The sequence below is a fragment of the Schistocerca americana genome, chromosome 3 (genome assembly GCF_021461395.2).
Source record: "Schistocerca americana isolate TAMUIC-IGC-003095 chromosome 3, iqSchAmer2.1, whole genome shotgun sequence".
NCBI lineage: Eukaryota > Metazoa > Arthropoda > Insecta > Orthoptera > Acrididae > Schistocerca > Schistocerca americana.
In genome coordinates, this window is record NC_060121.1 from 449,576,890 (window position 1) to 449,603,220 (window position 26,331).

The window sequence follows — 26,331 nt, forward strand, 5'->3', positions numbered from 1 at the left end:
CAATATACAATGTTTCACAAAGAAACTATAGTTGAATGAATTAAAATATCATCTTGGTCACATAACATAAAGCAGTGGAGAGAACCAAGTGTAGATTAACTAGTAAAAATTGTGGTTCATAGAGTAAAGATGAATCATTCGGTCACCAACACCTATTAATAGATGGGCAGTTCGTTGACCTGATAGCATGGAGTTTTTGGCTTGTAAAGTGCTACAAGTTCCATTAACTCTGCCTTATTCATGCCCTCCTAGTGGCAAGGAGGCTGGGACTGGGAGTGGCTTAAGGATGGACTAGGATATTATTGAGGCTGAGTGATCCTGTCCCAGGTATATACATACAGTGAAGTGGGAGGACTTATGACATTTGAAAGAGAAGCTTACAAGAACCTGTTTGTTGAACATGTTGTATATCTCTTACAGGTCTTTTTTGAGTTAAGAAAATGGCTGACGAAGTAGCATATTGTCCCACAATATAATTTCGTACAGCAGGATGCTGTTACAATTGTGCAAAGTAGGCAGTTCAGACAGTGTGAATCCCCAGAATATAATATGATACAAATGGACACTGTTTTAATGGAGCAAAAAAGGCAATTCGGATGGTGTGAAAACATGTTCTCACAGAAAGCAAAAGTATCTATAACATATTTTATTTGGTGTTCCATTTCATTTGTTTGTAGTTGTCTGCCATTTTAAGCAATTTTGAACCCAAATGGCTAGCAACTTTGTTTCCATTGAGGATGTAATTTGTTCCAGTTTATTGTCAAACTGATGCTGCATGCATCACCTTTTATACAGAAATATAGTGCTGTTGTTTTTTATGCTTATTGATAGCTTATTCCCCTCATACCATCCATTTAAAGTGGTTTCTGTGATAAGGATGCTTATGTCGTCTGCAAAAAATTAGTTGTTTGTGACTCAGTGTTCAGGCCAAGGTCATTTTTGCACAGGAGGAAGAGAATTGGACCAAGAATGGATCCTTGAGGAACTTTCTTTAGAATTTCTGCATCATCTCGTATTTTCCATTAGTTCATGTTTTATTTCTATTTATCAATGAGTTCAGTCATGTTGTCGAAGTTGTTCTTTTCCATTTTAAGAGTTGAAAATTATGTCTGAGGATTACAAAGGAAAAGTACGACATTGTGTATGTTCTAAATGATTAATATATTTAGTTAACCAGTTTTCAGCTTCCAAGGCCATCATCAGGCTTTAACTGACTGTCATCATCAAACAAGTTACAATATTTGAAAACAATACTGGAAAAGATGTCATTCATGAACACAGAGCAAAGCTCATGTTTATCATGCAGTTAATGTAATTAAAAGGTAAAAGTTGAACAGTGTATATATAAAAGGGAGAAAACCAGGAGAAAATATTAACATTAAACTCCCAAAACAGGGTCTACACAACAATCTAAATCAACACTCTCAGTAGAATAAACTTAGTACATGGTGGGAAAAGACAGAATGCTACTTACCATAAAGAAGACTCATCAGGTCACAGACAGACACAATTAAAAGACACTTACATATAGCTTTCGGCTACAACCTTCATCAGTAAAAGAGAGACACACATACCATCTACACACATGCACACACAAGCAAGCACACCTCATACACATGCGGCTGCTAGCTCCAGTATCTTGGACCGGGATGCAACATCACGTGTGATGCAAACAGCAATCTGGAGATGGGGGTGGGAGAGGAGAAGGGACAGTGTACATGTGGAGAGAGAGGCAAATGCTGTCTGGTGGATTGTGCAGAGACTATAATGTCAACAGGTGCAGTGTCAGGAGTTTGTGGGGCAGGGAGTTGGGGTAAAAAGGAGCAAAAAAGGAGAGGAGTGAGAAAAGGCAGGCAGGTGTGTTGGCAGAGGGCTGCAAATAAACAGAATGGGAGATGAGAATGGGGACAGAGGAGGTTTAAACTGTTGGATGGAGGGTGAGGAGACAGTATGTTACCATAGGCTGAGCCCAGGATAATTATGGGGTCGGAGAATGTGTTGTAAGAATAACTCCCATCTGTGCAGTTCAGGAAAGGTGGTGGTGGAGTGGAGGATCCACATGGCTTGGATAGTGAAACAGCCATTGAAATCAAGTGTGTTGTTTTCAGCTGCATATTGTGCCATAGGGTGATCTACTATGCTCTTGGCCACAATTTTGTGGTGGCCGTTCATCTCTGTGGACAGCTAGTTGGAATCATACCAATATAAAAAGCTATGCAATTATTGCAGTAGAACTGGTAAGTGACATAGCTGCTTTCACAGATGGCCTGGTCCCTGATGGGGTAGGATAAACCTGTAACAGGATTGGAGTAGGAAGGGTTAGATGTGTGGATTGGGCAGGTTTTGCACCTAGGTCTTCCACAACAATATGATCCTAGTGGCAAGGAGGCTGGGACTGGGAGTGGCTTAAGGATGGACTAGGATATTACTGAGGTTGAGTGATCCTGTCCCAGAAGTCCAGCACAATCTCCAGCCCTGGTTAAAACCTTAGGCCTTTCCCAGATCTTCTTCCCTGAATCCATTTCCCTCATCACACCTTTGACACCCCAGACACCTATCTTCTACATGCTTCCCAAAATCCACGAACCCAACAATCCTAGATACCCCTTTGTGGCTAGTTACTATGCCTCCACTGATAGAATTTCGGCCCTCATTGACCAACACCTCCAACCAACTGCCCATAATCTAGCCTCCCACATCAAAGATACCAACCATTTCCTTCACCAACTCTCCACTATCCCCACCCCTTTACCTCCTAGATCCGTACTCATCACTGTTGATGCCACCTCCCTACACCCCAGCATCCCACATGCCCATTGTCTTACCACTATTTAACACTACCTTTCCCAATGTCCTTCATACTCCAAAACCACTGCCACTAGCACTACCTCATTGTTCATACACCTTGCTATAGTGTGTTTAAAATTAGTTGTGACTTTTGACAGCACCGCACAGGGTGAGTAGGGGAAAGTGTAGTTGCCAGCGTGTGCCAGCACATCAGTGACCAGCAATAAAGCCATGCCAACCTTACGTCATGAATGCTGGTGATAAAGAAATGACAATAATGATTGCAGCAGAGCTGGAAATGACATTCCTAAATCAATGATCTTTTATACATAATCACAGGTGTGGTGTAAGTGGAGCGACCCCAAGGGAAGAACCATCACTGTCTTCTTTCTCGAAACTGGTACTGGTGCTGGCAGAAAGTACCATCTCTTCAATCTGTTCTTCCAGCAATCCTTCACAAATTCATTCTCCTCAACTACCTTCTTTGTAGACTGACAACTTGAAACCAATCTTGAGGCATAACACTTGCAATGGCTTCTTTTGTCAGTGTTTCAACCTCACTGAGTATAAACATCTTGCTGTTTTTTGCCACCCTACCTTTCACCTGCATCCATATGTTCTCAATAGGATTTAAATGTATGTGATATGGAGGAAACCTGATTACATTATGCCATTTATCGGTAGCTAGTTCGTCGACCTGATAGCATGGAGTTTTTGGCTTGTAAAGTGCTACAAGTTCCATTAACTCTGCCTTATTCATGCCAAGTTCAACTTTATCTGATGGAACATTTCTTTGCACCCAGAGCAAAATATCTGCTTTCCTCCACTGCATTGTTGGAGCTTTATGTACCACAATGGAGTGATATGGCACATTGCCCTTTACTATTGTCATATTTGTAGGAATATTCTGCAGCAGAACATCAGAAAACTACTCCATGAAAACTTTGGCATTCTTTTCCTCACAATAGGCACCTTGCTTGCTGGAATGGAACAGCAACAAACAGTATGGAATGAAAGTACGAGCAGCGTCAGTGTGGAGGACGATTATCCTGCCACCCTTGCCTATCAGTGCTTTTGTTGTTCCTTGTGCTGTGCGATCCATTCACCACTTTGTCAATGTCTGACACATATTAACCCACATCTCGTCCAACCACACAATGTCTTCAAATGAAATATTCCTCACTGCATACAGATATCTGCCTCTCCAAGCCACAATATCACTTCTCTCAATTATAAATGTCCAAGACAAAAAGTTTTCATGCTGGAAACTGAGATCGTGTAAACAGTTTTGAAGTGACGACATACTCCCATTGAACAGCTCTGCTTCTTTGAGGCTGGAAAGAAATTTGCTTAAGATAGGATATTCCTTGCACTGATAATAAGCTTACACATGCTTCCGAATTGCATCCATCTTCATTACCAGTCTCTTGTAACATCTTTCTTTGCCAGGAGTTTCTAATAAAGAATGACCTGGTGTCACTTCTTCAAGTATTCCTTTATTTCCTTGTCCTTGCCTATTCTCAACACCATTGATTGATGAATATTAAGTGCAGCAGCTGTTCTTCCACCAGTCTTGCAACATCTAAAATCGGACTGCTATTATTGCACTCGAGCTCAAAATAACTTCGCACAGAGCACACAAATTCGTGAACTCTGCCTCAAACTGGAATTCTTTTTCTACTGCTCGTTATCTTTGCAGGCAGTGAATGTGTTCATGGACAACCTCTTTTACTGTGAATCTCATGTTCAGACATGCTGCACTGTTATTATCAATGCAACGCTAACACAAAAACATTCTTTCACAACACCTGAGCACTGCAGAACACAAGGACAAAAAATACCACTTCACAAAGAGAGCTAAAAACGCAGAAGCAACTGAAGCATGACACCACACCATACTGTTTATCCCCAGCATGGCAACAGGTGCACTTTACCCACCAAACTGCTGGCAGCAGGGTACGGAAACCCGGCTTGCCATTGGTGTTACCTGGGCAATGGCATCACATACTCTCCGGTGAGCCAAACATCAAAAGTCACAACTAATTTTAAACACACTATAACTTTATCCTAGCCCACAACTACTTCTCATTTGAAAGGAAGGTATATAAACAAATCTGTGGCACAGCCATGGGCATCTGCATGGCACCCTCCTGTGCCAACCCTTCTATGTGCCATCTAGAGGAGACCTTCCTGGCCTCACAAAACACCAAACCCCTAGTCTGGTTCAGGTTCACTGATATCTTCATGATCTGGAGTCATGGCCAAGACACCCTACCTTTGTTCCTTCACAGCCTCAACATCATCTTTCCCATTCGCTTCACCTGGTCCTCCTAAACCCAGTGTGCCACATTCCTAGATGTTGACCTCCTCCTCTCTGATGGCTCCATCCACACTTTGGTCCTCATTAAACCCACCAACCACCAAAAGTACCTGCAATTTGACAGCTGTCATTCCTTTCACACCAAAAAATCCCTCCCATACAGCTGGCCACCTGGAAACAGTGTATCTGCAGTGACAAAGACTACCTTGCTCAGTATGCTGAGGGTCTCACCAAGGCCTTCACAGACCTAGTCCGCAAACAGATCTCCTGTGCCATTACCCCTCACACCATTAATCTTCCCACCGCCCCCAAGAACCAGCCACAAAGGAGTATCAGCCCAGACTGGAACAACTTAACCACACCCTTTGCCAGGGCTTCGATTACCTATCATCGTGCCCTGGAATCGGGGACATCCTACCCAAAATACTTCCCACTCCTACTAAAGTGGTGTTCCATCACCCATCCAACCTCCACAACATCCTAGTCCATCCTTGTGCCACTCCCACTCCCAACCCCTTGCCACAAGGAACATACCCTTGTAGAAGATCTAGGTGCAAAGTCTGCCCAATCCACACGCCCAGCTCTTTTTATTCCAGTCCTGTCACAGGTTTATCCTACCCCATCAGGGGCTGGGCCACCTGTGAAAGCAGCCATGTTATTTCCCAGCACTGCTGAAGTCATTGCACAGCTTTTTATACTATTACGACTAAAAACCAGCTGTCCACCCGAATGAAAGGCCACCACCAAACTGTGGACAAGAGCAAAGTAGACCACTCTGTGGCACAACATGGAGCTGAACATCACACACTTAATTTCTGTGGCTGCTTCACTACGTGAGCCATCTGGATCCTTCCCTCCACCACATGCTTTTCTGAACTGTGCAGATGGGCATTATCCTTACAACAAATTCTCTGCTCCCATAACTATCCCAGCCATAACCTTCAGTAACACACTATCCTCACACCCTCCACCCAATAGTTCCCACCTCCTCTATCCCCATTCTCATCTCCCATCCTGTTTATTTGCAGCCCTCTGCCAACACACCCACCTGTCTATTCCCACTCCTCTCTCTCTCTCTCTCTCTCTCTCTCTCTCTCTCTCCCCCCCCCCCCTCCCCCCTCCCCTCCCCTCCCCCACACCACAAGCTCCTGATACTGCACCTGTTGTTGACATTCTAGTCTCTGCACAATCCATGAGACAGCATTTGTGTCCCTCCTCAACCGTACACCATCCCTTCCCCTTTCCCACCCCTCCAGATTGCTGTTTGCATCCCACATCTACCTGGAGCTTCCATTGCTTGGTTAAACAAAGTACAGTATGGGTCTAGCGTACTTCCTTGAAGAGGTATTACATAGAAAAAGTGATACAAAAATGAAATAAAAGAGAGAACTGACAACTGGTACTAAACAGAATATACGGAGTACATAAGCAATCACAATAAAATAAGTAAATACAGGATAATGGAGAAACAGATACTGTGGAAAACACAGAAAAAGTGGGAGGATTGAGTGAAGATTAGAAGAGCGGAAGTATTGAGCCATGTTCATTCATTTAACATTAAATGAGGACTGTGGGCCAAATGTTTGTTGATTTCCAAGGCTTCCACCAGGTTGAGTTTTTGACCTTTGTTTACATTACTATCTGCTTATCAGTCTGAAGCTCAATTTACTGCAAAAGAATGTACTAACATGAAGTGTTTCAGGTTGACTTGAGCTGCTTGGTGGTTTGTTATACTTCACCTCAAGCACCAAATATGTAAATAAGTTGCCACCTGAACACTCCTTTGATATGTGCCCTGAATCTGTGTGCCTTCTTCCTCCGCCTTGGCTCAGACTTCGCCTCCTTACAGGCTGCAGATAAAGCTGCTGAAAATTAACTTCTAATTCTCATTCGCTCCACCATATAAATAAGAGGTGATATTCAATTCACCTTATTATATTATCTTCAAAATCACAACTCAGTAAATGACACATGGGGACAGCTGCCTCTCTGTACTACATACATAACAGATTTGATATTGAACTCAATAATTAACCATTACAATACATTTATTGTGTTTGACATTTCACATTCTTAGATTTCATGGAGCTCTTTCTTCCACACCACCCACTACACATAACTCCTATCTCCATCTCAGCAGGTAGGGTCGTCTGACTGCCACCCACTTCCATACAGTCACTAGATCATTAGCTCTAGTATCAGTACCTACAATTTAAAACACCTCCCAACAGTGGGGTGCTCACCACTTATCACCTACTCTCTGTCACGAACTTCTTTTCTCTGACATATGTATTTAAGGACAAGATACATCTCATTCAAGGAATGAGGGTGGGCCTCAAGTTTAATCATTGGATCTAAGTATGCCTCTCTCCATATTTTTTGGCTATTGTTTCCTGATAAAATCTGCACTCATCACACTCAATCCACATTCAGCAGAAATTTTGCAATGAAATGCTTACAGCTTTCAGATTTTCATCATATCAGAGAATGGATTTTACATTTAGCAATATTTTTAATTACAGTTCTCACACTGAACAACTACTGTAAGTGAATAAAGAGAAATGGTGCTTTCTCCCACTGCTGCTCTAATCACAATAATGTACTATATAAATCAGTGCAGTGACTGTCCCATTTGCCCTAGTTCTTCTCATGCTACATGAAAATCCAAGTTACTTTCTGGTTAGGGCTCTTATGAAATATTGAGGATAAGAAGTCAAAAACATGACCTGACAACCTGATTTTCATTTTTGTGGTTTTCTCAGATCACTTCATAGGACTGCCATGACGGTTTCACCAAGGCCATGGCTAACGAAATCCTTTTTAACTGAGCTAATGCTGAGTGTGGTACAACTTTAAACTTGATGTGACATTAGACTCCAGTCTGCTTTCCCCCTTTTTTCAGTAAAGAAATTCTCTCACATGAAACCATTCTCCAGGGATGAGATATTGAAATCACCATTTCCATGCATAGTGTAGATGATTACTTTGTCAAATAAATGTAGAAAATTAGTGCACTATAAAAATACAATATGTGAATAACTTTTTAAAATTATTGTAGGAATATTTCAACTATTGTAATAGGGTTTCAAATATTTTCTGTTTGGGAAGAGACAAAAGGGAAAGCTAATAAATAAAAGCAATTGTAATTTAATCTTGGGTAAGTGATTTGGTCTTCTGAAATACTATTAATACTGCCAGATTAGATTTGCTGAAATGAAATACCATATCTAACAGAAAGATGCATAAATGTTGCTTGAAATAAATGTGATTGAACTGTGTGTTTCTTTCAGAAAAAATGCCCAATGATGCATTTGGTTAAATGCATTATGCTTCTTATCTTGCTGGCATATGCAGCTTGTGAACATCATGCTGAAAACCTGGAGCGTGAAAGTAAGTGAGATACTCTCTTTTAAAATTATTTCTGTATGCTAATAGGTAACAAAATGCAGTAAATGTATATTCGATAAAATATTTACATAATGTTATTCTTACTTGAGTTACATTTATATAGCAACCATTAGATCTTACTGACTGACTTGGCAGTTCCCACTTAATTTATATTCATAACCAGTAGGTGAGTCAAGTAGTATTCTCTGAAGACTGAAGTATGCAGCAGTAACAACAATATCACAAGCAGAGATAAGCAACTGACCTCTAATTATAGACTGATCTCACTCTTTCCTGTTTTCTCAAAAATTATTGAGAAACAGAATAGTGAACCCCTTTTTCTTCTTTTTAGAATAAGTTTTGAACAACAGCTTGGTTTGCCTCCCATAAGGCTTCTTTATTGAAAATGCAACATATAATCTCAAAAAATCAATTCTAGTAGAACTGAACAACAAAAATTTTGCTGTTGGCATTTTCTGCGATCTTGCTGAGGTCCTTGACTGTGTAGAACGTAACAGTCTGCTAGGAAAACTAAAATGGTATGGCATTCCTCAAACATGGATGGAGTCTTATTATAACAGCAGAAAACAGAAGATCACACTAGCAATGATACAACAGTAATAAGACGCAATTCAGAAATGGAAAACATTAAGCATGGTTAACACAAGGTCCAGCACTAGGTCTGTTCCTATTATTGATCTGTATAAATGATTTTCTGGGGACACTGGTGGACACTTCAAAAACTGTAATGTTTGCTGATGTTGTAAGGATATTGATAAAAGGTCCGAACACATCAGTACCAGCAGGGCCAGGAGAATAATGGAACAGGCTTACAACTGGTTCACAGCCCACAGCTTAAATCTTAATTTTGTAAAAACTCGTATTACATAATTCCAAACAAATAAAACTGACTTACAGGTAGGGGAAGGTTAGAGAAAGGTACATAAACAAATCTGTGGCACAGCCATGACACCTTCCTAGACCAACCTGTTTATGGGCCATCTAGAGGAAACCTTCCTAGTCTCCCAAAACCCCAAACCCCTTGTCTGGTTCTGGTTCATTGATGATATCTTCATGATCTGGACATAGGGCCAAACACCCAATCATCAAGATATTCTCCTCAATTCACTTCTCAAACCAAGGTGCCACCCTCCTGGACATCTACTGCCATCTCTGTAATTGCTCCATCCACACCTCTGTCCATAATAAGCCCACTAACCACCAACAGTAACTATATTTCGACAGCTGTCAACCCTACCACACCAAAAACTTGCTCCCACACAGTCTGGCCACTCATGGACAGCGTATCCACAGTGGCAAAAAATTCCCTTGCCCAGTATGTTGAAGGTCTCACAGAGGCCTTCACAGGCAGACATTACCCCCAAAAACCTGGCCTGCAAACAGATTTCTTGTGCCATATCTTCGTGCATCCTTCATCCTACCACCACACACAAGAAGCAGCTACAAAGGAGCACCCCCCTCATCACTCAGTGTCACCCTGGACTGGAGCAGCTGAACTATATCCTTTGTTAGAGCTTTGATTTTTTGTCATCATGCTCAGAAATGAGGAACATACACATGATACTTCCCACCACTCCTAAAGTGGTATTCTGTTGATCACCCAACCTACACTACATCCTAATGCATGCCTATGCCACTCCACCTCCGAACTCCTTGACAGAGGGGTCATATTTCTGTGGAAGACCAAGCTGGAAAACCTGCCTGAGTCACCCACCCAGCACATTCTACTCCATTCTTCCATTGTCTGCCATGCCTCACTGGCTCCAGTGCCCATGTGTCACAAGCCTCTACACCTGCCATTACCCCTTCTGCATTCATATCCTGCACATCTGCTATCTCCATCTGAGGTGCCTGCCTCTTCAAGAACCTAAGGATTCTTGCCCTTAGATGCCAATACATATACTCCATAATGGTATTTGTGATTAATACCAAGAATGAATTTAGGATGAACTCAGCAATTCACAACCACAGTGCTAGAAATAGAAACAATTTCCCTCTGTAGAGTTCAGATGGATTTTTATATTTTAGGGCAAAATTCTATAACAGATTACCAACAGACAACAGAAAATCTCCACATATTTAAATACAAAGCAGAGTAATACCTCATTTGTCACCCACACAATATATCTGAATGCTTGGAGACTGGAATGTAATATTTGTATCAGTTATATCCCAAGTTTTCTGATCTGTAGACAGCTAATAATGGTCTTATAAAGCTAAAATGCTTTGTTCCTGGATTTTCCATTGTTTGTTCAAAGTATTACATGAAAACAGCAGCTAAATGTATAGGAGGAACAGTGGTGCCTTCTCCTCCTGAAAGTAGCTGTTTTTCATTTTTGCTTAACATATAAAGTAATTGCCACAATTATCAATGAGAGTAGATAAGTGTTTACAGAAGTAGCCAGCAGTAGTTGATTATGCCTGTTAATTTTTAACTTGATTTGTCCCATATCTGAGAAGGCTCTCCTCCTAGTCTCTTTTGCAGTAACAGTTTAGTAGCTTCTATTTTTGCAACAATATATGAATAGTATCATTAAATCCGTGTGGGTGTTTGTCATCTTTTATTACTCTACTTGGAACATACTTCTCCAGGTTGTAGCTTCTAATGCCTTTCAGCTTTAACTGCAACTGTTCTGCACTTGCCAAATCTGAACTAAATTTTCTCAGTTCATCCCTCAAATAAGTTGAGAGTGACACATTAACAATTCGACCAAACACAAACCTTAATCCCTCTCTCACTGGTGGCATTATCAAAAAGACTGGTTCTGTTTGTAACTAGAACTGTCCTTGCCACCGGTAATGTATGTATAATTTTCTCAGTCAATACTGGACAGGGTAAAATCACCACCTACTGTTACCATATATTCAGGCTATTTCCATGCTGTTGAGTTTAGGCTACCTTTGAATGACTATGTGACCAATTTTTCTTAATCTGGTGACTGATAAAAAAAAATCCAATGATTAGTTTTAAAGGGTAGTTTGAAAAGTTCACAGAACCTCCAAGTTTCAGCACTAGCATAATAACTGGTCATCCTTTATGATTAAACATGGAACATGTCAGTGGTCTGTGTACAGATCTGTGGTGCAGATGTGTCTCTATCGTTGTTCCCATATAGCAATTTGTGAAAATGGAAAAGAAAAATAATAAATAAATAAAAAATAAAGCTTTGAACAGTGATTAAGTATTTTGTGCCAGTTTTCAGAATACTCTGCTCCTTCATATTCAACTGATGGAAAGTAGGCAAATGAATTTAAATTTAGTCAGGACAGCTTAGATGACAGTCAACACAGTGGTTGGCCAATATGTATGACTATCCCAGAAATTATTGCAGAGGAGCATCAAATGGTCATGGAGGATCACTGACTGAAAGCACGAGAAATTGCTGAAGCTGTAGGGATGTCATCTGAATGGGCATATTAAAATTTTGGGTGGTGGAATTAGATATGGGAAAATTATTTGCTAGATGGGTGTTGCAACTCTCAACATACAGTCAGAAACACATCAGAATAGTATTTGACCCATTTTCAGAGCAACCAACAAGATTTTTTTCACCAATTTGTGACCACAAATGAAACTTGAGTCTGCTACTATACCCCAAAGACAATGCAACAGTTAAAGCAGTGGAAAATATTGATTCACCACCAACAAAGAAAACAAAGGCAGTATGGTCTGCTGGAAAGGTCATTGCATCTGTTTTCTGGGATACAAAAGAGATTCTGCTGACAGATTATCTACCCACTGGTCGAACAGTTATCAGACAATACTACACTAATATAAAAAAAGTTCCACTGAGGTAAGTCATTTGTTTCTATTCCATTCTGAGAACTTTTCAAACTACCCTCATAAGTCTACCGACACAAGCTACTCTTATTCATATTAGTTTTTAGTTGGAATCATTTTGGACCTTCCTAGAAGTAATGTTTCTTCTTGTCACTACAAACACTTATCTTCCTGGAGAGTCTGATCTATCTATCCAATATACTCCCATGTGTTGTCGAAAATTTCCTTACTCTTTACTTCGGGTTCCAACCAACTCTCAGTTCAGTTCCTAGTGAGTTGTAAGGACAAGTCCTTTCTATGAGAGACAATAGTTCTAAGACTTTACTGAGAGTACTATGGCAGTTAACAACTAATATTTTGAGATTCTCACTCTCTGGATTTACTATGTGGTATATTGAAATATTGGTTTACCTCATACTGGTTTTTCTTTTAGATCTCTTGGAATTTAGTCCAATCCTTTTTAACCCATATGCATTGCACACATACTCTACTATCTGAGTGGCCAGTTCTGGTGTGTAGCACACACCTGACCTATCCTGGGCACTTCATAAGTCTCAACTGTGCAGCATAGGCCAAGGACTCTACATCCAATCTTGTCACAGAGCCAGAGAAGCCTCTGCTTTAGACTCACACAGACTTCAAATCATTGTCTAGAGTCCAGAATGGAGATTCCTATTATGACAGAGAAGTCCTTGAATAACTGCCATCAAATGATGCTTTACAAATGAAAATCCAGGGGTATTGCCCCAGTTTAATTCTCGCACTACTGGAAAGATGAGTGACATAAATATTATTGTTTGTGGAGTTGAGAAACAGATGAAATTGAATGAATCTCCACAGTCAGATGGAATTCTTAGTACATTCTATTGTGAATTTGCAGAGGAGTTAGTTACTCTTTTACCTGCAATCTACAATATATCCTTCAAACAAAAAACTGTACTCTGTCACTGAAGAAAAGCACATCACACCTGTCAAGAAAAGTATCAGAAATAATCCAAAAAACTACCATCCAATCTCCTTGACATCCATTTGTTGTTGAATCTTAGAACATATTCTGAACACAAACATAATGAGGTCTCTTGGACAGAAAGACCTCCTCCATGACAACCAGCATAGGTTTCAAAAATGCACTTTTCTTACATGACATCCCAAATGGCATGGCTCGAGGCAGTAAAGTAGATGCAGTATTTCCTAATTTCCGAAAACTATATGTTTCAGTACCACATTTACACTCATTATCAAAAGTATGGTCCTATTGGGAATCAAGTTAAATTTATGACTGGCTTTAGGATTTTTTGGTAGAGAGGATGCAGTATGTTCTCTTCAATGAGAAGTCTTCTACAGATGCAGAAATAACTTTGGATGTGCCCAGTGGAAGTGTGTAAGGACCCTTTGCTCATGTTGTATATCAGTGACCTCACAGACAATATTAAAAGCAACCTCATACTTTTTGCAGATGATGCAGTTATCTATAATGAAGCACTACCTAAAAAAAAGCTGTGCAAATATTCAGTCAGGTCTTTATGAGATTTAAAAGTGGTCCAAACACTGGCATCCTGCTTTAAATGTTCAGAAATGTAAAACTATACACCTCACAAAACATAAAAAGTAACACCCTATTACTACAGTATCAACAAGTCACAGTTGGAATTACTCAACTCATATAAATACCTGGATGTAACGCATTGTAGGGATATGAAATGGAACAATTACATATGCTCAGTTGTAAGTGAAATAGGTGGAGACAGACCCTGGTTTATTGGTAAAATGCTAGGGAAATGCAATTAGTCTACAAAGGAGATTAGTTACAAATCATCTGATGGGATATCCTAGAATACTGCTCAAGTGTGTGGGACTCTTTAAGAGACAGGAGTTACAGGGGATATCGAATGTACACACTGAAGGGCAACATGAATGGTCACAGGTTAGTTTGACCCATGGGAGTGTCACAAAGATGTTGACGAAACTCAAGTGGCAGACACCTGAAAATGATGCAAACTATCCCGAGACAGCCCACTTACGAAGTTTCAATAACCAGTTTTAAATTTTAAGATAATTCTATGAATGTACTTCAACCCCTTATGTATCACTCTCATAGGGATCATGAGGACAACAGATTAATTACAGCACACATAGGGGCATTGAAGCAGTCATTCTTCTCACACTTCATACAGAAATGGAATGGGAAGAAGCCCTAACAACTGGTACAATGGGAATTACCCTTTGCCATGCACATCAGAGTGGTTCACAGACTAAGGATGTAGACATAGGGCAGAAAACTGGAAATATCCACAAATTTGAAAAATCACTAAGATTACATTTCATTTGTTGCTTCCTACTTAAAGTATCTAGATTGTTCAGAAGAACATTCATAGTAAATTTAGTTTCCATTCTGAGAGCTTTTTTTAATTGCACGTACAATACTTTTTTAAATATGCAGCTCTGTTAGGCACTTAGTTGTGAATTGCAGAGTAGTCATGTAGATGAAGATGTAGCTACTAAAATGCAGTTTAATATCATAATTTAATAAACCATGCTCTTTTTAAAGTAGCATTTTTGATAGATGGTATTTCAGGAGCATACAACTATTGCTTTAATTCCTGTCATGTCAGCCACTTGCACAGAGAAATACACAAAGCAGAGTGATAGGAATCACCATTCTGGGTTGGGTAAATTGGTTGTCTACATCATGAGTATTTGAACAAGGGCTGCTGTTCAAGAATGCCAATTATGATTTTTGAATGAAAAATATTGCATAAAACTACATTTCTGTGACTAAAAAAATGAGATACTGGCAAAAGTAACGCTGTAAGGATGGGTTGTGAGGCTTAGTAGGGTAGCTCAGTTATCAGAGCAATTGCTCGTAAAAGGTAAAGGTCCTGGGTTCAAATCCCAGTCCGGCACACAGTTTTAATTTGCCAGATAATTTAATTTCCATGACTCTTGACACTTTGCAGCACTGTAGTTCTCCACCCAGTTTCTGTGTTTTATTTCCATGATATGTGTACCATGATGAAGTGGAAAACATTGTTAACAAATTGAATACCACATGGATAGTGATGGATGCTTCAACACTGGGCCAAGCCAGGCTATCATTAGACATGAGGCTCTGCTGTGACCAATGGTAGCCTTGTGGCAGCCAACACATTAAAGTGATGGAACTACCCAGCAAGTAGCTGTAACCCTTGGCATGTACATGAGGCTTGTGTGCAAGAGTATGTTAGGAGATAATGCTCTTTCATTTTCCACACAAATCAGTTACAGTTCACTCTCCTGAGCAAGTCATGTGGCACCCAAGTTAAAAACACTACACTTGTATTTGGAAGCAGCAGGGTTGAAATTCCCTTTCAACCATCCTGATTTAAGAGATTTATGTAAATAATTTCAAATGGTACAAGGGGGGTTAGCTTCTTGCACATTCTATATTTCCCCACCTGGAGTTTGCAGTACTTTGTGCTCTCTAGCACATATTTCCATTACTGCTGGTACAGAAACTACTGAAAAGTGCTGAATATTGTTTTTCCTTCTGGTGTAGCAAGTGACTGTATGTTAGGATAATCATAGAGATGTGTGGAAAACATATCTGAATGCTTGTGAAACAACCATTCTATAAATTATTTTTTCTAGCTGCATTTCAACCTTCAAAGTGTACAACTGTTACTTTAATGTTAAATTATTTTTTTAATCCACCATCACAATTTTATGTGAAGTTCAGCCAGTATGTGTGCAAGTGTGTGTGTGTGTGTGTGTGTGTGTGTGTGTGGTGTGTGTGAGAGAGAGAGAGAGAGAGAGAGAGAGAGAGTGTGTGTGTGTGTGTGTGTGTGTGTGTGTGTGTGTGTGAGAGAGAGAGAGAGAGAGAGAGAGAGAGAGATTTGAGCAATTCCAAAAAATGTAGAGAAATCATTTAGAAAGTAAATCAAAATGAGAGGGTGGGTGAGGGGGAGGGAGTAGCAACCTCTTCAGTAGTTGCAGAGGCATCATTCTGGATGACTGAATCATCTGTCCTTGTAGCATTAGCCAACATGGCCATGCTATGTTGGCACTGTGGACATCTGAAATCAAGAGGAAGCTAAAGTTGCTATATTTGTTGAGATTAATTGTGTTGGCATGTTTTTGGATCAAATATTCCCAAGGTACGACAGTCTTCCGCTTGGACTCTGGGCATCATGATGATGATGTTAGCTGATAAAACACATCTGGAGGGGCTTCTCAGGTTTAATTGATTAGTGGTGTACTTATGGGCATTTAGCCAAGCTTTCAGTTCCTTTCTTTTGCATGAAATTCCAACAAAACACCTGGTCATCCTCTTCAGATGCTGCGAGCTGTGCTGTTAAGCACACTTGCTGTCTGTACTCACTGCCTGGAGACCAGGTATAGTGGGGACTAGTAATGTACTGTGGCAGAAAGAGCAGGACTTCTGGTTAGTTGAGTACAGGGTTATCAACTGAAGATCAAACAAGGTTAACTCATGAGTAGAACTAGTATTGAAATCAGGAATGCAGTTGGGCTACTACAAATAGCATAATGAACACATTACTGTAGCCAAGACAGACACAACACCAACTCCCACCACAGTAGTGAACATTTGTGTGCTTGCTGGTTCCACAGATGAAATAACATATGATGAGACACAAGAAATTATTCAGATCATTAAGGCACACAAAAATTAAATTGTTACGGGAGGCTGGAATTCAATAGTGGAAAAGGAAAAATAGTAGCAGAACATGGAATTAGGGGAAAAATTAGAAAGGAGGTTGTCTGGTAGAATTTTGCACAGAGCACAATTCAATCATTGTTAACATGTGTTTCAAGAAACATGGAATAACACTGTAAGTGTGGAAGAGACCTAGAGACACCAGAAAGTTCCATATAGATTTTATAATGATATGACAGAGATTACTAAACTAGATTTTAAACTGCAAAAATTTTTCAGTGGTAGATGCTTGTAGTCTGGCCATAATTTATTGGTTATGAACTACAGCTTATATGTTGTTTTCTTTTGTCCCACAATAAGAGTGGGTAAGGTTTCAAATTGAAGAGCAAGTTTTACTTTCAATAGCAAATGCAACATGAACTGTTACACAATATAAATTTGCAAACCAGCTACAAAAAGTCCCGCTAGCAATGGCACCAAAGATTTCTTTTTAGTAGAAGCATGGATTCTAATTTTTAATTTCCCACACACTAAAGCTGAAGAAATTATAGGAAGGTAGGAAATGAAGAAGATAGGACCTGGATAAATTGAAATAACCACTAGTTATTGAGAGTTTCAAATGGAGCATTGGACAACTTGCAAAAATATGTAATGTGATGGCTTGTGCAAATATAACAAGCTGATTATCTGTAAGGAGCACACTTTTAGAGTTGCTATGCATTAGTTTGCTGTGTTTTCTTAGCCTCACTTTAGAATATTATGGAAAATGAACCATCACTTAAAACAATGTAGAAAAGTGCTACAAATACAAGGATAGATGCTTGACCAGCACAGTATCAAGTGGACACATTTGCAGCAACTTACTGGCATAGTATCATTAAAATGTTTACATGACATTTGCAAGAAGTATACCATACTTTTCTTTCTATTTCTATGTAGGAAGACATTTTCTGGACCTAATGAAGAACTTGGCAACTCAATAAATTAGCAATAACCCAGTTAATAGTATTATTAACATGAATAATATTTAAGTGATTTGTACACTTTGATGTTGAACGCTAATGGCTCATTGTGTGATGTGAATAAATTAATGATATAAGATTGGAAACATTATACATTGTGATTCGTTCCAGTACACACATGTATCATTTTTTATTTTAATTGGCAAAAAAAGAAAATATAAAAATGGAGCAAATAAAACAGTCAAAAGAGAATACAGATGCCTAAAAATACATTCCAAAGGAGGTGTAAAGTGACAAAGCACAAATAGTTAGAGGATTTGATTTGATTTATTTCGTGTTTCATAGGTCCAACTGTGTTGGATACACAAGGATGTGGAACGAGCCAGTTTTTTACAAATACAATCTGATAATCTTATAGCATATACAGAAATTTGAGTAAATAATTATATAAAAATTTATACAGTAAATTCGTTGGGCAGCAATACAGAAAAAGAAAATACATATTTTCTTAGAATCATTAAAACACTACAGAAAACAGATACGGAGCACACACAGATACAGAGCTCAGGCTAAATAAAATTCTTAGTGGCATTATGTCAACTTGTATTATATAATATTAAAATATTACTATTTATTTAGTTAAAAATTCATCTAGACTGTAAAAAGCTTTTTCTAGCAGAAATATTTTAGTGCTTTCTTAAACTCACTCTTGTTATGAATCTTTGTCTTTATTTTGGGAGGAAGAGCATTGAAGAGTTTTGCTCCAGTGTAGTGGACACCCTTTTGTGCCAAGCTCAAATTTCTGAGTTCACTGTGTATGTCATTCTTCCTCCATGTGTTATGCTCATGATAATTACTGTTTGGTTGAAATATATCTATATTTATACAAACAAAACACATGAGAGAAAAAATATATTTGCATGTAGTTGTGCATATTTTAAGATTACAAAAACTATTTCTACAAGAGCCTCTTGGGCGTAATCCACATATACACTCCTGGAAATTGAAATAAGAACACCGTGAATTCATTGTCCCAGGAATGGGAAACTTTATTGACACATTCCTGGGGTCAGATACATCACATGATCACACTGACAGAACCACAGGCACATCGACACAGGCCACAGAGCATGCACAATGTCGGCACTAGTACAGTGTATATCCACCTTTCGCAGCAATGCAGGCTGCTATTCTCCCATGGAGACGATCGTAGAGATGCTGGATGTAGTCCTGTGGAACGGCTTGCCATGCCATTTCCACCTGGCGCCTCAGTTGGACCAGCGTTCGTGCTGGACGTGCAGACCGCGTGAGACGACGCTTCATCCAGTCCCAAACATGCTCAATGGGGGACAGATCCGGAGATCTTGCTGGCCAGGGTAGTTGACTTACACCTTCTAGAGCACGTTGGGTGGCACGGGATACATGCGGACGTGCATTGTCCTGTTGGAACAGCAAGTTCCCTTGCCAGTCTAGGAATGGTAGAACGATGGGTTCGATGACGGTTTGGATGTACCGTGCACTATTCAGTGTCCCCTCGACGATCACCAGTGGTGTACGGCCAGTGTAGGAGATCACTCCCCACACCATGATGCCGGGTGTTGGCCCTGTGTGCCTCGGTCGTATGCAGTCCTGATTGTGGCGCTCACCTGCACGGCGCCAAACACGCATACGACCATCATTGGCACCAAGGCAGAAGCGACTCTCATCGCTGAAGACGACACGTCTCCATTCGTCCCTCCATTCACGTCTGTCGCGACACCACTGGAGGCGGGCTGCGCGATGTTGGGGCATGAGCGGAAGATGGCCTAACGGTGTGCGGGACCGTAGCCCAGCTTCATGGAGACGGTTGCGAATGGTCCTCGCCGATACCCCAGGAGCAACAGTGTCCATAATTTGCTGGGAAGTGGCGGTGCGGTCCCCTACGGCACTGCGTAGGGTCCTACAGTCTTGGCGTGCATCCGTGCGTCTCTGTGGTCCGGTCCTAGGTCGACGGGCAAGTGCACCTTCCGCCGACCACTGGCAACAACATCGATGTACTGTGGAGACCTCACGCCCCACGTGTTGAGCAATTCGGCGGTACGTCCACCCGGCCTCCCGCATGCCCACTATACGCCCTCGCTCAAAGTCCGTGAACTGCACATACGGTTCACGTCCACGCTGTCGCGGCATGCTACCAGTGTTAAAGACTGCGATGGAGCTCCGTATGCCACGGCAAACTGGCTGACACTGACGGCGGCGGTGCACAAATGCTGCGCAGCTAGCGCCATTCGACGGCCAACACCGCGGTTCCTGGTGTGTCCGCTGTGCTGTGCGTGTGATCATTGTTTGTACAGCCCTCTCGCAGTGTCCGGAGCAAGTATGGTGGGTCTGACACACCGGTGTCAATGTGTTCTTTTTTCCATTTCCAGGAGTGTAATTCTTAAAGCTCGCTTCTGTGCAATGAACACTTTCCTTGCTAATGGCTGGTTGCCCCAAAAAATAATTCCGTACTCAATGAGACAATGAAAATAGCCATAATATGCCACTTTTGCAGTGTAAGGTTCAACACATGTAGTGACAACCCGTAAAGCATAGGTAGCAGAGCTAAGCCTCTTACAGAGATCAATAATATGTGAAGACCAGTTCATTTTCTTGTCAATGTCCACTCCAAGAAATTTTGTTGTTTCCGTTCTAACTATTGGTTGATTACCACATGTCACACTTATCTCTCTCTCTTTTTCTGTTTTTGTACAGAACTGAATAAAGCTGGTCTTACTGGAATTTAATGAGAGACCATTCACCTTGAACCAATTAACCATATCTGAGAGTATGTGATTAATGAGTTCCTCAAGATTGTTGTCTGTTCTACCGCTCATAAAAATTGTGGTATCATCAGCAAATAATGTAAATTTACACGGCAGGCTTGTACATGATGGTAGATCATTTATAAAAATCAGGAATAATAGTGGCCCAAGAATTGAGCCCTGGGCCACTCCACATGTAATGGAACTCCATCCAGAATCTGAGGAAGTGTCATATACTCCACCCGAGCTATTCAACACAACTTTTTGTTTTCTGTCTTGGAGGTACGACTGTTGCCAATTGCCTGCAACACCACTTATTCCTGCTAATTTTGCTTTTTGCAAGAGAATCTGGTGATCAACACAGTCAAACGCTTTGGATAAATCACAGAAGACACCAAGTGCTAGCATTTTTTCATTAAGGGTTTCTAGGACTTCATTTGCAAGTGCGTAGACTGCGTCTTCTGTTGAATGGCCCTTTTGAAAGCCAAATTGGCTCTTGCTGAGAACTCCATTCTTCATGAGATGATCAGTAATTCTTACATGTATTAGCTTTTCTAGAATTTTGGAGAAAGCTGTCAGCAAAGAGATAGGTCGATAGTTAGTTAGTTCAGCTTTATCGCCCTTTTTGTACAGGGGCTTCACAATGGCATACTTAAGTCTACTGGGAACAACACCTTTCTGAAGAGAAGCATTGCAAATATGACAGAGAATGTCCCTTATCCACACACAAGAATATTTCAGTAAATTACTAGATATATTATCAACCCCTGCAGAATTCGTACTTTTTAGAGACATGATGATTTTTTGAATTTCTTCTACAGTGATAGGATTAAGGTGCATTTCTGAAATTGTGTTTGAATATACGGCTTGACAAAGAGTTACAGCTTCATTAACATCGGGCTTGCAACCAGTCTGTTGGGTTACTGATAGGAAGTGTTTATTAAAAATCTCAGCCACCGTTTTGGGGTTATCTACTAGGATACCTTCATATCTGATATTATTTATATCTTCTTTACTTGTTGTATCTCTTCCTGTTTCTTTTTTTACAATGCTCCAAATTGCTTTTATTTTATTATTAGAATTATCTATTTTCTTCTCATAATAAAGGGCTTTTGATTTCTGTATTAGTTTCTTCAAAATTTTACAGTATATTCTATAGTGTTCCCATTTTTCTACATCTTTACAGAATCTTATTGCAGCAAAAGTTTCCCTTTTGGTTTTACATGACTGTTTTATACCCTTTGTAATCCAAGGCTTGCTTACAGAATTGGAAGCACTGTTTCTGACCCATTTCTTGGGAAATATTTCTTCAAAAAGAGCACAGAATTCATTTATAAAACAGTTAAATTTAGTATCATCATCATCATGGCTATAAACTAAAGACCAATCCATTTGCTGCAACCTGTGGTTGAAAGTTCCATTCACCTCTTCATTAATTATTCTTATGAATTTCCATCAAGGAAATTCTTTTTTGAACAGAATAACGTCATAAATAGTGAGAATTTGTCCATCATGATCTGAAAGCTCACTTATAACCTACCTGAAAATATAATTCTGATGTCTATTTACATTTAAAAAAATGTTGTCTATCATAGTTTGGCACTCGGATGTAATTCTTGTTGGGAAGTTTATTACTGATGTCAGATTGTGTAAGGTCATCACAATCTCAAAGTCTATTTTATTCTTATTTTCTGTCAAAAAGTTTATATTGAAATCACCTAATACTACAATATCCTTCGCTTTTGAAAGTAACCATGACGGAAGGAGTTCCATTGAATGCAGAGAAGTTTTTATGTCACCTGAAGGAGCCCTGAAGACAGCCAACACTATTATTGGGTAGAATTTAGTTGTTATTTCTGTGGCACATGCCTCAAATTGTTGTTCCACACAATATTTCTTAATATCTATAGCTTTGTATGCTACACTATCCTTAACATAAATTGCTACTCCACCTTTATCTTTACTTTCCCTACAGTAGTATGTTACTAAAGTATAACTTACTATAGATGGCAAGGCACATTTATCAGTAACATAGTGCTCAGTTAAGCACAAAATCTGTGCATTATTTATACTGTCCTTTTCACTAATGTTAATAAGGAGTTGATCTGTTTTGTTTAAGAGGCCCCTTATATTTTGATGAAAGAAAGAGATGCCTTCCTCTTGCTTTTTCATTCTATTAGTGCTGTTACCTGACTGAGAATCCATTGGAGTCTGCCTTGAGACAGGAGAGAGGAGACACCTGACATTACCTACTGTTGTCCCTTCTTTTTCTTCAGGCCCACACATAAAAAATCGTTGAGATGAGAAGGAGGCTCAGCATTTCTTCTGTCCAACAGCCTTCTATTTGTTGTTGTTGATGGTGGTGCTGTTTCTGACACTTCAAATGTTGGTTCTACCACTACTGCTGTGTTTCCTTGTGAACTTGGAGTCTTCTCGTTTTTGTTATTTTCGTCTAAAATAATACTTGGCTGATGAGGAACAGTAGTTCTTTTGTTGTTGAAATCGATGTCCACTGTTCTTTCTGTTAAAATTTGGTCTTTTTTTACATGTTTTGCTGCTGCTGATGAAGTCTCTAATGAATTTTTTTGAAGCGTTTTCGTTATGGAGTCAGGCGATGGCAATGCAATTATCGTTTTGGTTTTGAATTTATTTTGGTGGTTTTTTATTACCCTGGTTATCAGGCTTGTCAGATATTCTTTCCCCAAGCCATTCAGGTGAAGTCCGTGTTGCGTGTGGAATCTACGTCCAATACTGCTTATATCAACGCATTTCACGTTTTTAAAATGTCTGCAGATTTTTGCAAACTGACTGTTGGCACTTTCTATTTCCCTGTTAACACATGACCATCTTACAAGATCATAGCGATGCGGAATATTGACAAGTATTACGTTAGTGTGAGTGAGGTTCCTCAGACACTGTTTAAGATCGCGCGTTGCACTCGCTGTTTCATTTTTGTAGACATCGTTTGCGTCTCCCATAAGTACAACGAAGTCTTTATCATGCAGATTTTTTGCCTCTGCAGATTCGGTCATTTTTTTAATTTCGCAAAGCTGTACAAACATGCATGACCATGGGAAAGATAGATACCACATAAAGTATAATTAAGGAAAACCTTAGGAAGCAGCTTTATATGAATATTACAAGTTCAGATGGCAAGCTGCTACTAAGCAAAGAAGGGAAGGGTGAAAAGAATATGGAAGGGCCATACAAAGGAAATATAACTGATGATAATATTGTGGAAAGAGAAGAGAAAGAAGATAAAGATGAGGTGGGAGTAATCCAACAGAACACTGAAAGGCATACTTGATCCAAGGCACTGGAGTAGATGACATTCTTTCAGAATTAGTAACATATTTGGGAGAACCAGTCATGACAAAACTATTCCAACTGGCATACCAAAACTTCTATTTACTATGCAGCTGGTATGCAAGGCACATGAGACTTACTAAATACCCTCAGACATTCAAGAAGAATGTAATATTTTTGCTCCAAAGAAGGAAAGTGCTGACTGGTGTGAATATTACTGAACCCTCTCTTTAACATGTCTTGGTCATAAAATATTAACACGAATGCAAGGTACATGAGACTTACTAAACACCCTCAGACATTCAAGAAGAATGTAATATTTTTGCTCCAAAGAAGGAAAGTGCTGACTGGTGTGAATATTACTGAACCCTCTCTTTAACATGTCTTGGTCATAAAATATTAACACAAATCATTTACAGAAAGAAAGATTGGTAAAAGCTCCCCTCAGGTAAGGTCGGTTCGGTTCCCACAGATACATAACAGTCAAAAATGACCCTGTAACTTACATTAGAAGATAGACTGAAGAAAAGCAGACCTACAGTTCTAGCATTTGTAGATTAAAAAAAGCTTTTGACAATGTTGAGTGGAATAAACTACTTGAAATTCTGAAGGTAGGTGAGAAATTACAGGGAGTGAAAGATTGTTAACAACTTGCTCAGAAAACAGACTGCAGTTACTAGAGTTAATGGCCATGAAAGGGAAGCTGTAGTTAAGAAGGGAGTGTGATAGGATTGTAGCATACTATGCCCCATGTAAAGGAAAGCATGGAACACTGGAAAAAAATTAAAACTCTGAAGTTTGCTGATGATATTGTTATTCATCAAATGACTAGGAAGATCAGTTGAGTGGAATGGATGGTGATTTGAGAAGAGGTAATGAAATGAGTAACAGCAATAGTAACAAAGGATAATAGAGTACTGTTAATTAAATCATGTGATGCTGTGTGAATTATAGTAAGAAGAGAGACACTAAAACTAGTAAATGAGTTTTTACACAATACATTAACAGACATGCCAACAGTCACAATAGGGCAACAAAGTGACACTGTGAATAGTCAGAGCCAAGAGGATATAAAACACAGATGGGCAATAACAAGAAAAATGTTTCTGAAAAAGAAAAATATTTTAATATCTAATATAAAATTACATGCTATGAAGCTCTTTCTGATAATATCTACTTGGAATGTAGCCTTGTGCAGTAAAGAAATATGGACAAGAAGAGAATGCAGCTTTTGAAATGCAGTGATACAATAAAATAAGACAAGATGGGTAGATCCAATAATTAATTAAGGGATGCTAAATCAGATTTAGGAGATAAGAAATTTAGGGCACAACTTGAATAAAAGAAGGGATTGGTTGATAGGACACATCCTGAGGCATCAATGAATTCCACAAATTGAGGGAAGTTTGAAAGGGTAAAAATTGTAGAGGAAGACCAAGGCTTGAGTAAAGTAAGCCGGTTCAAGTGGATGTAGGTTGTTTTAAATATGGGTAGATGAAGAGGCTTACACAGTGCTGATTAGAGGTGAGAGCTGCATCATATCAGGCTTCAGACTGCAACCACACCATCATCCCTTTTCATCTCTTTCATAGAATGCTCACATGAAAATGGCTTCACCTTCTGAATTATACTCTGTTGGCCATCTGCATGAACTGCTTTGTATGTTGTGCTCCTAACCTGAAACTGGCATGTACCACAATTAATTGGGCCAAACATTTTCCATTTTTCAGTGTACAAAGGCATTTTTCCTGCATCAGTACTACTACTGTTCATTGTGTGTGTAGCAATCAGAGGTACACGTAAATTGATGGCATTTGTATCCTATAGTGACATGGTTGTTCTGGAATATTATGGCAGTTCCCTTGTTGGTTTGCTGCTTGGCAGCCCTTATATCTGCTATTACGATGTATGTCATCAATATGCAGACTCTGGAAGTAGTGATTTTTCCTTAATTTAGAACTTGCAGTACACCCTGGACACAGTGACACATGAAAAGGCCAGTGCCTTCTAACACTATCTAGATTTAATCAAATGTGTCGATATTTCATTTTTATGTCATACACTTAACTGACCTTGCAAGAGCCACTACACTGGACCTGAAGGCGACCGTCATAATGCTGACTGTCCCTCCCTCCCCTCCCTCCCCCCCCCCCCCACCCTCCCCTTTTTGCCACTTACCCAGTACTGCAGCTATCTATAACTGCATTATTCATGAGTGTAAGTTCTCAATCAGTTAATTAAAAAAGATTGGAAAGGGCTTTAGGTACAAGTGGAGAATATGTGTGCCCTTAAGACAAGAAAGAAATGCTAAAAAAAATCACACTTAGGAG

The 26,331-nt window shown here is 39.7% G+C and overlaps 1 protein-coding gene across 2 annotated transcripts in view; it reads left to right on the forward strand.

Annotated features, from left to right (window-relative positions):
* Positions 1 to 26,331, forward strand: part of LOC124607259 — a 42,098-nt gene that overhangs the window by 15,062 nt on the left and 705 nt on the right. For both annotated transcript variants that reach the window (XR_006978795.1, XM_047139534.1), the window contains one exon: positions 8,398 to 8,497. Coding sequence is in view for 1 of the 2 variants with exons in the window: in XM_047139534.1 (XP_046995490.1) it covers positions 8,410 to 8,497 (88 nt within the window). In the remaining variant the exon portion in view is untranslated. The remainder of the gene's footprint in view (positions 1 to 8,397; positions 8,498 to 26,331) is intronic.